Source organism: Enoplosus armatus, chromosome 6, assembly GCF_043641665.1.
Source record: "Enoplosus armatus isolate fEnoArm2 chromosome 6, fEnoArm2.hap1, whole genome shotgun sequence".
Taxonomy (NCBI): domain Eukaryota; kingdom Metazoa; phylum Chordata; class Actinopteri; order Centrarchiformes; family Enoplosidae; genus Enoplosus; species Enoplosus armatus.
The window spans coordinates 6,160,069-6,173,064 of record NC_092185.1 but is presented as its reverse complement, the minus strand read 5'-3'; the positions used below and the strand labels follow the sequence as shown (position 1 = coordinate 6,173,064).

The following is a 12,996-nucleotide window of genomic DNA, read 5'->3' as shown; positions in this document are numbered from 1 at the left end:
CAAGCTGAGCTATCACATCTCCATTCAAAGGCATTTCAGTATGAACAGCAGTAAGTGAACGCATCACAGCTCATATGGTGGCAACATTCAGCGCTGATTCTAAATGTCTTCAGGTCAGTTCAGGTCTGTTGCTGGTTCAAACTGTTACAACAACCCCCATTAGTTTGACTGCTAAAGTCTCCTTCTTGCAGTAGCTTACAAACATGTCTTGTCCTGCACTTTAGCTTGCTGAACGAAAAGTGCAATGCTAACGTCAGATAGCTAATTAGCTGGTTAGCTGCAGCACATTAAACAGCATGTAAACTGACTTGCAAATGTCACTTCGGTCCGTTCAGATGCCGCTGTGGTCCTCACTCTTCAATACCTCTCACAACACGCTGTCTGCTCATAGCTTCTGTAGCTGTAGTTTACTACAGAACAAGTAGTCTAGTTCCCCTGTCTGAGCTCAGCCGGCCTGCTGCTGGCAATTACATTGTGTGGGCCAAAAATGAACAAACGATTCTTTTCTCCTGATACACCGAGCACTGCGTAAATTGGGCGTGAATGTTGGATTGTTGGTTTCATAAAGATTGCTGGAGGCAGCCAACTAATTCTGATGTCAGACAGTTGTTAGATGCTGTTAGTGTGTTTGAGGCACACTGACGCCTTTAAATTACAAGATTACGGTTCTCTGGGGACCATGAATATTCACACCAAATTTCATGGAAGTTCTGGCTATGTTTTCTTCATACAGCATTTAAATAAGATTTCCTCTTTGCCTAAGGGGAATCCCCTTCTTGGAACCGTTAATATCATACTAAATTTCATGGCAAACTGGCAAGTTGTTGGATAAAAGTGTTGGACGAGATCACAGCTAACACAATCTTTAGGCACAGTTACCAGTGGAGCAAAATTGAGCAGATTTATAAAGTAGAAAACTTTAGTCCCAGTGGATGAAGTCAGAGCCCATTTTCCTGTTTCACTCTGATTAAATTGTGTTTCCATACATTGAAGCTGGAGTATTATGATCCCACTGGTCCCTAAATTGAATTTGTGTAGAGTTTGGTGCGAAGGCTGTGAGGTTCTGGATGTTTCCCTGGAGTCTCACCCTGCAGGTCAGTGATCTCTCTCTATGAGGTGATGGGTATTTCTCCAGGAACTCAGATGGTGAAATGGTTTTTACAGCACGTCGTGGCTTTTATGCCGATCGTTAAACTCGTGCAGCAGCACATCAGTCATGACGATGGAGGGCATCAGTTACCACCTGCCTTGTTCAGGCTAATACAGTCAAGCTTCTCCCAAAAATCACTCCCATACTATTATTGAAGTTTAAAGTTGACTTAAACTTAACTGTTAGCACCTAACTGTTAAGTTAACTGTTAGCAGTCGATTTAACCTCCTTGATGTCCCAGACAGGTGGAGTTAATCACCTCTGGAAACAGGGTCCTGGCAGGACAATCCGAGTAAATTGTCTTTGAATGGACTCAAAAACTATCCTGTGAATCTCTTGTATTGAACTCCACCCATGTGGCACTCCACTATTACAAAACAAACCATAATAGAAATATTACTTGGCCAGGTCCGGCTGCCAGCTTGGCATCACAGCTGCACTTCATAGTAACCACAGTCATGCATGGTGGTTTTATTTTGTCTGTAACGAAGACACAGCTCTGCTTCAGGGACAGAACAGTCTGATAAATTTGTCTTATGCATAAAAAAGTTTTATATAACTAAAGAAAATAAAATGAGTCTTTAATTTTTAAGCCAGTACTGGGAATAACAGAGTGTACACTGGATGATGATCAAGCCAATTCTTGATACGTGTCGTCTTATGTAAGGAGAAACTTTCACACCAAGCTTCATTCAAAAAATTCAGAATTTAAAGTGTCCTTGCTCACTGGAAAAGATATTTACCCTGCAGTATGTGACACAGCACGTTTTCTGAACCAGTAGAAGTCACTTTTAAATTCTGTGCATATAAAATGCAAAAAATGCAAAATGCAACAGTAGTTTTTAAGGGAAATTGAAGTTTAAAGTTGACTCCTAACTCTTGAAAAGTCATTGACAAAACAATCTTAGCAAAAGGTCCATTTAGTTGCTGTTCTGGAGCTTTTGATCATATCACAAACAAACACTGACTGTGGCTATATGTTATTGTATGAGTGGAAGATTCTTAAAATTAGTGCTGATTTTGCCAAATTTAAGATTTGTGACTAAGGATGAAAAAAATCTTCTAAAGTATATCACAAGATTGATTAGCAAGATGTCCAGAAAATGTCCAGTCTTTTTTAAAGGAGTTCTTCATGTAATGTGGTTGCCAGATGCCACCAGTCACATCCTGCTGCATCTGTTCTAAAGTAAATCTGACAGGTCAAAAAACATTACACAGGCTGTCGGTTGTGACCGCTGACCTCTGCTGCCTGTCAGAAAGGTGAAGGGTTATCTGGCTGTGGTCAACGTGAGCGTCAGGCTGCAGTGATGCTGAGCCAATAGAGCCGTCTGCCTGCCTGCTGGAGGAAGTGACACAGACGGCGTTTGGCTGCGAGCTGCCTGACAAGAGCACTGTTCAGTAAATCACTCCCATCTTTGACCTGATTAGACTTATTTCCCACTGCTGCATCTGATTTGAAAACTGGAGATTTTGCAAAAACAGCACAGGCTTTGTTTCTCTTTTAACAAAAATATTCTCTCGGTTGCTGCAGTAGCTGTAGCTGTTATTAATCTGTTTCCAATTAGGACAGCAGCTAAGACTCAACACACACACACATACAACAAAGTCACAAAGCCTCCTCGGCTGTGTAAAACATTAGAAAAATGTGTCATCAGTGCCAGGGAGGATCATTCAAATCAGTCAAATCATCCAGCGGCAGCGATAGGAGACTGTCAGACTTGGATCTGGATCTTGTGTGTCTGCTCTGCCAAGTCTCTCTCCGTCTTTCGCCAACAGCTCAGATACATTGAATTGGTCTTTGGCTCGGCTCAGACAGGAGCAGATTCCTCTCAGCCGCGAGGAAACAAACACTCCTCAAAGGCTGAGACAATTCACCCATCTTTCCTTTCTTTTCCAATGTCCTTTATTTTTGTCCTCTGCAGCCAAATTCATCACTGCTGCCTTCGCTGGCAAACAGCACGCAGAGTTTTCCGAGCGTTGTGCTCATTTACACAGCTGGAGGAGACGAACCGGAGCGCTTAAAGGAAATACTTCAGCACACAGGGAAAGACCACAAAGGTCGCAGGGTCATGGTGGGGTCGAGGGGTCACAGGCTGGTAGGAAATTAATGTCTGGCTCAAGGACACCAAAGCAGAAGCAGTTAAGAGTTATGATGATCAAGGCTGGCACATTTCATTCACAGGGAAAACCTCTCTATGGTTCTATTCTTAAAATCTGATGAATATGATCCCTGAAGAAGAATTCCACAAGAACTGATTCAATTTAGTTCAATAACTTCACTTTAGATTAGACTAGAATACAGAGGAGGAAGATTAGATGAGACGAGTTAAGACGTGATATTAGACTGGACAGACTATACTAAAGTATAAAATCAGATTAAATGGAAAGGCAATAGGGAATGTGATGAAATTAAATGAGTTGAGAAAATGGATGAAAGATGACATGAGATGGCATGGATTGTGAAAAAATAAGATAAGATTCGATAGTAAGTAAAGATGAAATGAGGTTGAAGTTGTGATGAGATGAAACATGTTGAGACTGGGTGAGATGCGATAACATGCAATAAGATGAGAGGAGATGAGTTGAGATAGATTTGTTAGATTACATGAATCAGGTTATGTAAATTAAAGTAAATTACCTTAAGAGGACATTAAATTAGAGAATCAGAGGATTACAGAGATGAAATGATGAGACAAATTGAAATTCGATTAAATGAGATTACGCAAAGATTAGAAGCAAGGATAAATTTAAATGTGATTAAGATCAAATGTGAAGAGGTTAGAAGAGATCAGTTGATATTAAGTTAAAACAGACGAAGTGAGAAGAGACAAGACAACTTGAGATAAACTGAGACAAAGTTCTCTCCAAGAAAGTTCAAATCAAATGAGACATAAAATGAGACAAGTTGATAGGAGATTAATGGACAGTGATATGAGATAAATTGGCAGGAGAGGAGATTAGGTGAGATGGGACCTGACAAAAGATTTGATGAGATGAGATGAACAGAGTTTAAATGAGAAGTGAAAACAACACAAGTCACTTTAAAATAGGATACAATGAGATGAGGTTAGAAAAGATGAAAAAACGAAGGTCCAAACGGGGCATAAGACACAACAAAGCTGACGTTCAAAACTTTGTTTAGCAGAAAGATGAGCAGTAACATTGTGTATGAACCACTGTGGACTCAAAACAGCTTTGTTCAGTGAATTCAGACTTTCTCTGATCCAGTTGGTGCCTCAACTGTCAGATTCATTTGAGAATCACTATTTGCCAGACATCATAACTTTATAACTTTATAACTTTATAACGTCATATCCCACCAACACTCTGAATTTATGGAGCTCAGCTCTGAATGTTTTTCTGCAGTGATGCAGCTACTATGCTCCAGACTGTAAATCAGATTTTAAAAGCTGTTTCTAATGGTTTGCTTTTCTCTGTGTCTCATTTACAAATCCACTCTGCTAATTATGTAGCGTTCATTAGAAAAAACAGATCAAATTATAATAGAAGTGAAATGTGAAAAATAACAGATATAACATTAAGATTTATATAATATATTATAAACTTCGGTCTTTGCACAGCTGCTGTTATTTCAGAGAGAGTGACAGTTTCTGGAGAGCTGCCTGAGCTGAAAAGAAAAAAGCTGAAATAGTTGGAAGGTCACCGGAGCTCTGAGCAGAAAACCATGAGGAAGGAAAAAATAAGACCCTCTCCTTCTATCGAAATCTGTTTTTTTGATTTCTCTCTTGGTATGCCACACAAGTCATTGTAATGATCTGACAGAGGAAGAATGCCTTAGTCATAATTTTTTTTTTTTTGTCCTCGTTCATTTGGATGATACAGATTGAATTCACCCTATTGGACTTCTGTTGAAAGGATGAAATCATCTCTTTCCTCCATTTTCCAGGATGTTCTCAGTTTCCTGTCATGGAAAATCAACTTGAAAAAGCACAGTGACGTCATTTTCATCATCCATTATTATCTCTGTTTTTGTCAGACTTGGCAGCGTTACAAGGTCTTCCAGTCCTCAGTCAACCGACCTTCCCGATAAAGATTTTAATTGGAACCAGAGGAAGAGGAGGAGGAGAGGAAGAGGAGGGAGGTGTATAAGAGCGAGGTGAAGGGTTTCTGATGAGGTCCTGTTCTCTGTCAAGCTATAAAAGAAGCCTACACCCCCAGGTGTCTAGTTCAGGACCGATTTCATTAGTGTTACCTGAGAGATCTACAACTTTTATACTTCATGTCTATGCTAACAGAGTAGATAAAGACATACTAACATGTACTTTTCATTGTCTCTAAAAAGAAAACAAAATAAATGCAGAGTAAAGATCAACAACGAAATAGTTTGTTACTGAGTGACAAGGAAAGAACGCTGATTTAAATTCTGCTATTCTGCTAACTAACTAACTAACTAACTAGCTGTATCTACTGTAACTAACTTATTAAGGGTAAGACTAAATATGTTGTACACTGATGCTACTTTGTGAAGAGTATAATATACATTTTTTTTGTTTAAACTGTGACAGAGAAGCTTCATCTCCACCTTATTATTTGTGGCGTTGTTTAATTGATTGGTTTCGTGGTTGTTTTGGATTTTACAGGAAGGTGTTCACACAATATTTTGTCCCTCCACATACCTGTGGGGAAGGACAAAATATCAGGGACACCTGTGTGTGATTTAGTATTTTCTTCTCTGTTGGAAAGTGAAGCAGAAACAGAATCTGGATTCCAGGCCAGAGGGGCTCTTAGAGGACAGTTTGATTGCAGGAGATCTTTTACTGATGAAGTGTAATTTACATTTTGCGGAAGCCATTTTCCCTCATCATCTTCTTCAATTAGAAGCTTTTCCTACATTCCCTAGAGTCCCCTAACAGGAAAATAAACCTTCCCCATTTAGCATTGGCTTTAATGTGAAGGTGGACAGAGTGAGAGTGATAGAGTGATACCAGAGTGACAGTTTTTCCAAGAACTGAACGCAATCTCTGTTGTAGCTGCATTTGAGTTTTGCTCTACTTCCTGCTCATGTGGTTGTAGAAATTGATTTATTTTTCTGTTGTCAAACTAGAGCTGCTGGAAAATCCACTGACCACTTATCCACACAAAGACAAAAGATACATTAAGCAGGAGTTTTCTGTAGTTATTGCTGCGATTCATGTGGACTGGTTATACTGGGCAACCTCCAGTTTTCAAAGTGGATGTTCCTTCCCTTGAGAAATAAAGTTAGAACAGCCAACAGCTGCTAGGAGTCCTTTGTGTCAGCTGAGTTTCTTCTCTGTCTTTCAGATCTTCAGCTCTGCTTCAACTTCGACACAAAGAACTTCAAGATCTTCTCTGGTTCTAAAGAAAACCAGTTTGGCTACACAGTCCAGCAGCACGAGGCAGGAGGACGCCAGTGGTGAGAATCCCAGTTCACTATTCATATTCACATTAGTCTGTTACTGTCCATTCAGATCTCTATGTATTAGGGTTGGGCCGATGGACGATGGCTGACAGTTAACCTACAGAGCGTACTCTCCTGTTTTCTCCCAGGAACCTAAATTTCAGAAAGGTAGGAGTCAGACTACTACGCCTACCAAACATGAAGCAAAGAAAACAAAAAAATCCTAATCATAGCAAAGTACGTGGTATCCTTTTTAGTGACCAAGTCTGACGCTTCCATAACGCCACCGTCGCTGATCAATATCCATTCATGTCTGCAGGGCTGACTGCCCATTCTTTTTTTCCCCCACTGGTATATTCTGCAGTTTCATCACTATGACTCGTATTTGAAATACTTTTTATAATCAGATAATCTACTTAACAAGGTAGTTTAAGAACAGGCTATAGGGAGGAAAAGGAAGGAAAGACCGGGTGAGTAGGTGGGCTGTGAATGGGTTCAAATGTGTAAAAATTAGAAATAGTAATCAATATTAAACACACATATATACATACATATAAAAAGGATAAAAGAAAGTATGAAAAAAATGATAGTACCCCAACCCCTTACAACGATGTCATTGCCCATCGTGAAGTTTCACCGACGTCCAGTAGTGTTTAATGACAAGTTATTGGATGGCTATAAACCATGACAGCTGCTTGAATTTAAGTTAATAACTTAAACGTACCCGTTAGAAAGCAACGTGTTCAAAATATTATAACATAATTTGTTATTTTTTGATGGTGTTTGAGTGGAAATTTGAAAATGGCAAGTTGGTTGAGCTTGTGTTTACAAGTAAAGATTCCCAATGGTCAGAGCGGGTTGTAGTATGTCATATTTGGAGAAGACAATAGATCTTGAGCTATGACTAAACTGTCCAAAATAAATGCTACCCACTCCATTACTAACAAGGCTTGAAGGCGTTGGATCATATTTCCTTTTCAAGTTTTAGATAGTATTTGGAAGCCTTGGTTAGTCCCCTCTACAAGTACCTTGAGGTAAAGGCAGAATAGACATAGTCTGTCTGTCTGTCTGGTTAAAAATGAAAATTGCTGTTGAATTCTAGGATTTATTGGACACTGCGGCCTGTCCAAAGCAAAGTTCCATGTCCTGGGAAAGTGAGTCGAAAAACCTTCGACTTAGAAATGTTTCCAGGAAAGTTGGTTGTTGGTTTCTGTCCTCCCCATGCCGAGTGTCAGTGAATCATGTTGAGATGTCAGAATCGTGTTGGGACGACACATTTTCCACCGATGTGTCTGATAAATGGAACATATCTGCGGAGCGGCAGGACGTTATTTATAGTTCTTTCTGCTATAAATTAGGATTTCATGATATAGATCAGATCCTATGGCCACATAGCTTATTACTCTTTCTCTAGTTCTCGTTCACTCACATGGTGCTGTACAGTTTGTCCTTGGAACTTCATCAGTCTGCTGTGAGTGTTTGTCTGGTCTCTCATCCTTCATCTTTATGTTTCCAACCTGCTGTTGGGTTCTGAAATACCAGAAGACACATGTAAACTTCCAGCTGCTGCTTTCTGCTGCAAGGAAGACGAGACGAGATGAAATTAAGTGAGATGAGATAATAAAAGAGAAGAAGTGCGATAACATAAGAAAACACGAAGTGAGGTGAGATAAGATAAGATAAAATTAAGTGAGGTTGAGATGAACTGAGATGAAGTGAGATTAGAAAGATAAGATGAAGTCAGACGACACAAGAGATGATAAAATGAAGTGAGCTGAGATAACGAATGACAAAAAACTCACTCACTCACCTGGACTTGTTTAATCTCTTTTCATCACATCAAATCTGATTTCATTTTGTCCCACATAATCTAGTTTTCTTGATAAATCAATCAGCATAACGTACTTTATCTTTTGATTTTATGCTAAAATCATATCTACTATCTCCTTAATATCCAAATATACCAGAGACAGAGATCCCAAAGTGTGATTGACAGCTTTCACACACATTTTTCTGAACTAAACCAAAAACATTAGATGTGAAAGCACCCGTCATTTCCAGTAATGTCTAATGTAATGCAGTGTAATCCAATCTAATGTGGGGATCCTATAACTTTTGTCTCATTTTAAGCGCAGCAAGGCGCCACTGAAACGATCAAGAGAGATGAAATTTGAGTCTGAGAATCTTTGTTGTTGTCCTTTTATTGTCTGTCTGCGGTCGCAGGTGAGATTGTGCAACATTCCCGGTTCTCTGTGCTGTCTCATTTTTTTTTTTTATCTGGAAACATTTCAGCCATGATGAATACCTTGCAGTCTTCCAGGATTACAAAATCTCTCTGCCTTTGAAGTCGCAGGTAAATAAGTGGAAAGTATTTGCGTTGGTCTCGAGACCGGCTTCTCCTGCATCCCGAGGCAGAGCGGCGGATCTGGAAACTATGTGTTGCGGTTTGTTATTCCCCAACCTCCCTCTGGGAAGCCCATCACTCACACACACACACACACACACACATGCTCTGTGTGTGTTTTTAAAGGGGGGGGATTTGACATCGTTATTCTGCAGAGTTGTTTTTCTACACAGCCTGGTGACATTTACATCTCAGGTGTCTCAGGATAGATGTTTCTATCCAGACAGACACGCTGCGGTGGAATGATCCTTGTTTTCTGTCGCTCTTCCTAATCTTTCTTCCATGGCGGTTCTCGGAAATATTATTTGTACCCATGAACCATCAGAGTCCTGTGACGCAAGTGACCCAAAGAGGTACGCCACTACGCTTAGTACAATAAATGCTGCCTCCACCCGACCGAGTGCCTGAAGTGTACAATTGAGGGGGGGGGTCACACATTTATGTTTACCTTAACAAACGAAAATCATTGAAAATAAATAGGAAATAACAAGAGACAGAAAAGAAGGACATATTTAACATATTTTCTACTGTATATTGGGGGAGGACACGACCCCCCCAAAGAATGTGTGGTTACGCCCATGGCTATCTGACTATGGCGTCTGGACTTCCTGGATCGTATTTCTTTGTCTTGTCTTTCTGCAAGTGTGGTGTGCATTATCATGTGTGTGTGTGTGTGTGTGAGAGAGAGTGACAGAGCTGCTTAATGCAAATGGAAATTAACAGTTGACTTTTCAAACAATGTGTGAATGTTTTCTGTTCGAGCCAAAGCCTCCTCTAAAGCTTTATTTAGTTACAGTTTCAGTCTCTGAGCGCTGGACAACAGCCAGATTAAGAAAAGATAAATAAACCTCTGGAAAACTTGTCCATGTTGAGCCATGTGTGTTTATTGGGTTTAACAATGTTGTTGTGTCTGTTAGAGGTCAAACCTGTTGACCTGTGTTGACCTCTGAGGTCAAACCTCCGGCGGTTCATGTTTACAGAGCGGTTTCTGTAGCCTGCCAGCCTTCATGCTGGGATCTGTGTGTGTGTTTGTGTCTGAGTGACAGAGTGTGTTTGGTCTGCTTTAGGGTTTTTTCTCCTCACACATTCAACAAGCGGACAGTGTTTGACTGACCAACTAACACTGCCACTGCTGAAACCAAAGTGCCAGCATCGACCCACAATTGGTCAAACTAAAGAAAAGTGAAAGTGGGCAGCAGCGTCTGCTGCATTATATCAACAGAAGGTCAGAAGGCGCAGTGAACTTGACCCGTTATGTGAGCTGCTAAATGCGACTCATTTTATATTCACATTAAAGCATCAACTGAATCCTCACACTGGAAATGAAAATACAACTTTTGTCCATCCAGATTGAAACAAACAAATCTAAATTATTCAGCCTATATTGTGTGCATTATCAAACCTCACTGCATCAGTTAACATATACAACAACAAAAAAATGGCGTCATCATCATCACCATCAAATTCATTTTACATCTACACATCCATATTGCTGTGGAGTATTGGCAAATTTTCCCAATGGTGAAGTCTGCAGCCCAAGTGGACTCTCTGGAAGTCCGCAGACCGTCTTTTCTCTCTCTTTCTCTCAATATTGTTGCCTCCACCTTTATATAAAACCCTCTGCTGAATCATGCAGGTCCATACCCCTCACAGGGCTGTTATTGGAAATGCAGGAAATCAGTAATTCAGTAACAAATAGCCTAATAAAGTGTTAGCAGAAGAGGCAGGTATAGTTCTAAAGCTAAATGATCTCATCACCTGCTGAGGAAATGATCAGCATGATGGAGTGATGTCAGAGGATCAGAGGCAGGTCTCTGTGTGCTGCTGCAGGCTGCAGGATGTGGACTCTGGACTTTGGGATGTGGTTTATCAGCGCTGCTCTGCACCCGTTTGATGTGGATGGGAGACACATTAGCAGATTGGAGGTTAGCACTCTACTATGGCATCTCCTCTGGTATGTGACTCAGCCGTCTTCCCAGAACCGCCGTCCAGGCCACATGTGGTGGTGTTTACTCCGGTTTACACTAATAACCTGCTCGCTGTGTGACACTGTGGCATCAGGATCTGGGTTTAACACAACCGCAGTTGATCTCCCAGCAGCTGCTGCTGAAACAAGGACTGACCTCTGAGTGCAGGAGGGGAAAGTACAACCCAACATTCAAAGTGTTTTCATTTTCAGTATATGAAATTAAATCAGACAGTTTATCAGGTGTCTGTCTACATTTGATAACATGTTCCACATATCGGGATACTGTGCTAGAATCCAACCCAGGACGCCACAGTTAAAGTCAAAGGCTAGGCTTGTAAGCTTGAAAAGTTTATGTCTTGCTCAGCTTTTATTCACAGAAGTTACTATGAATTTCAAAGACTCAGAGTCTCAGTGACAAAGAAATCATCACAATGTCCACAGGAACTTCTCAAACCACTCCTGCAACTGCTCACTGTGACCATAACACTCATATTTTTGCCAAAATATGGCTTAACACACAGCTTTGATTTATTGCGAGTTCTGTTATCTGTTTACATCTGTTGCTTGTGATATGGTGCATTTAATTTTTATTAGATTAATCTGATTATTCCTTGATTTTTTCGTCTATAAAATGTCAGAAAATAGTGAAGAGCGCCTTTCACAATTTTCAGTTTCTGATATAAAACAGGAAATCCTCAAGAATTCCAGAAGCTGTAACTTGGGAATGTTTCTATATTCATCCTGTATTTTACTATCATTTATCATTTATATGATCCAGTGTTTTTATTCCAGGCTGCTGGTTGGAGCTCCCTTTGAATCTACAGGGAAGCAGCAGACTGGTGATGTGTACAGATGTCCGCTGGATACCAGAAACTCTGCAAACTGCACCCGACTCCACCTGGGTGAGCAACATGGCAGATATACGACATGTTCATCAAACTCTCAGCAGGCGTTTGTACTGAGGCTGTGCAGAGTGTTGAAGAAAAAATGATTACAGTAAAACCAGATACTGACAGCTGCACACTGAAGCATTGATGCATTAATCCCATTTCTATTTCTCATGTAATACTACAACGTAAAAACAATCTGTTACAAGTCCTGCATTCACAATAAAGTACAATTCACTCAAGTACAGTACAGTAAGTTTTCCTAAGTACTAATTATGCAGAATGGTACGTTTCAGAGAGTTAAATGATGGAGCTCCCCTGGCCTCCTGAAAGATGATTTTTAAAAATCTTAAGTGCACAAGATAATATTTAGTTATTAGATTGTACAAAAAGATGAATTAATCCTAATTTCTCGGGACTTCAGGGTCTCTCCTGTTAAGTTTTGTTTGTTACGACCTTACAGCTTAAACCTGAGCAGCCACAATAACTGAAAACACCATGCAGGGCCTTTAATCTATAATAATGCATCATATTAGTTAAGTAACCACAAGTTAATCATATGGTTTTTTTTTTCTGTAAAATCAAAGTAACTTGTAACAGTAGCTGTTACAAACATGTAGTTCAGTAAAAAGTAAAATCTTTCCCTCTGAAATTTAACTGGGTAGAAGTACAATATATTGAATACTCAATACACAAGTAAAGTACAGACACCTCAAGATTGTACTTAGTTCTTGAGTGAATTTAGTTAGTTATTTTCTGTGATTAACTGTGATGTGTTTTGAATCAGGGAAACTTTCTCTGGACAACGTGTCTGAGAGAAAAGACAGGATGAGGCTGGGAATGACGCTGACCTCAAACCCAAAAGACAACAGCTTTGTGGTGAGTCACATGACACAAAACACACAGAGGCAACCGCCACATCAACTTGACCGCAAATACCTGACAAAATGAAACCATCTCAACTCCTTTATCTTTAATGGATCTGTGTCCGTCCAATCATGACGTCACAAAAAATGTATTCAGAATTGAGACAAAACCTGAAAAGGTTTACTTCTTATACTTAACACAGTAATATTGTAATGTGAGCACTATAATGAAAAGTCAAAATGTCTAATTTGGATAGGTCATAACAGTTCACTCCTCATTTAAAATATGGCTCATATATTGATTATATCTATATTAGTACATTTACTCAAGCACTGTATT

General features: G+C 39.9%; 1 protein-coding gene across 1 annotated transcript in view; it reads left to right on the top strand.

Moving 5' to 3' along the window:
- itga11b (integrin, alpha 11b) overlaps positions 1 to 12,996 on the top strand; it is a 34,671-nt gene that overhangs the window by 1,755 nt on the left and 19,920 nt on the right. Inside the window, exons 2-4 of the mRNA XM_070907260.1 lie at positions 6,434 to 6,545; positions 11,696 to 11,805; positions 12,578 to 12,669. Coding sequence (XP_070763361.1) covers positions 6,434 to 6,545; positions 11,696 to 11,805; positions 12,578 to 12,669 — 314 coding nt within the window. The remainder of the gene's footprint in view (positions 1 to 6,433; positions 6,546 to 11,695; positions 11,806 to 12,577; positions 12,670 to 12,996) is intronic.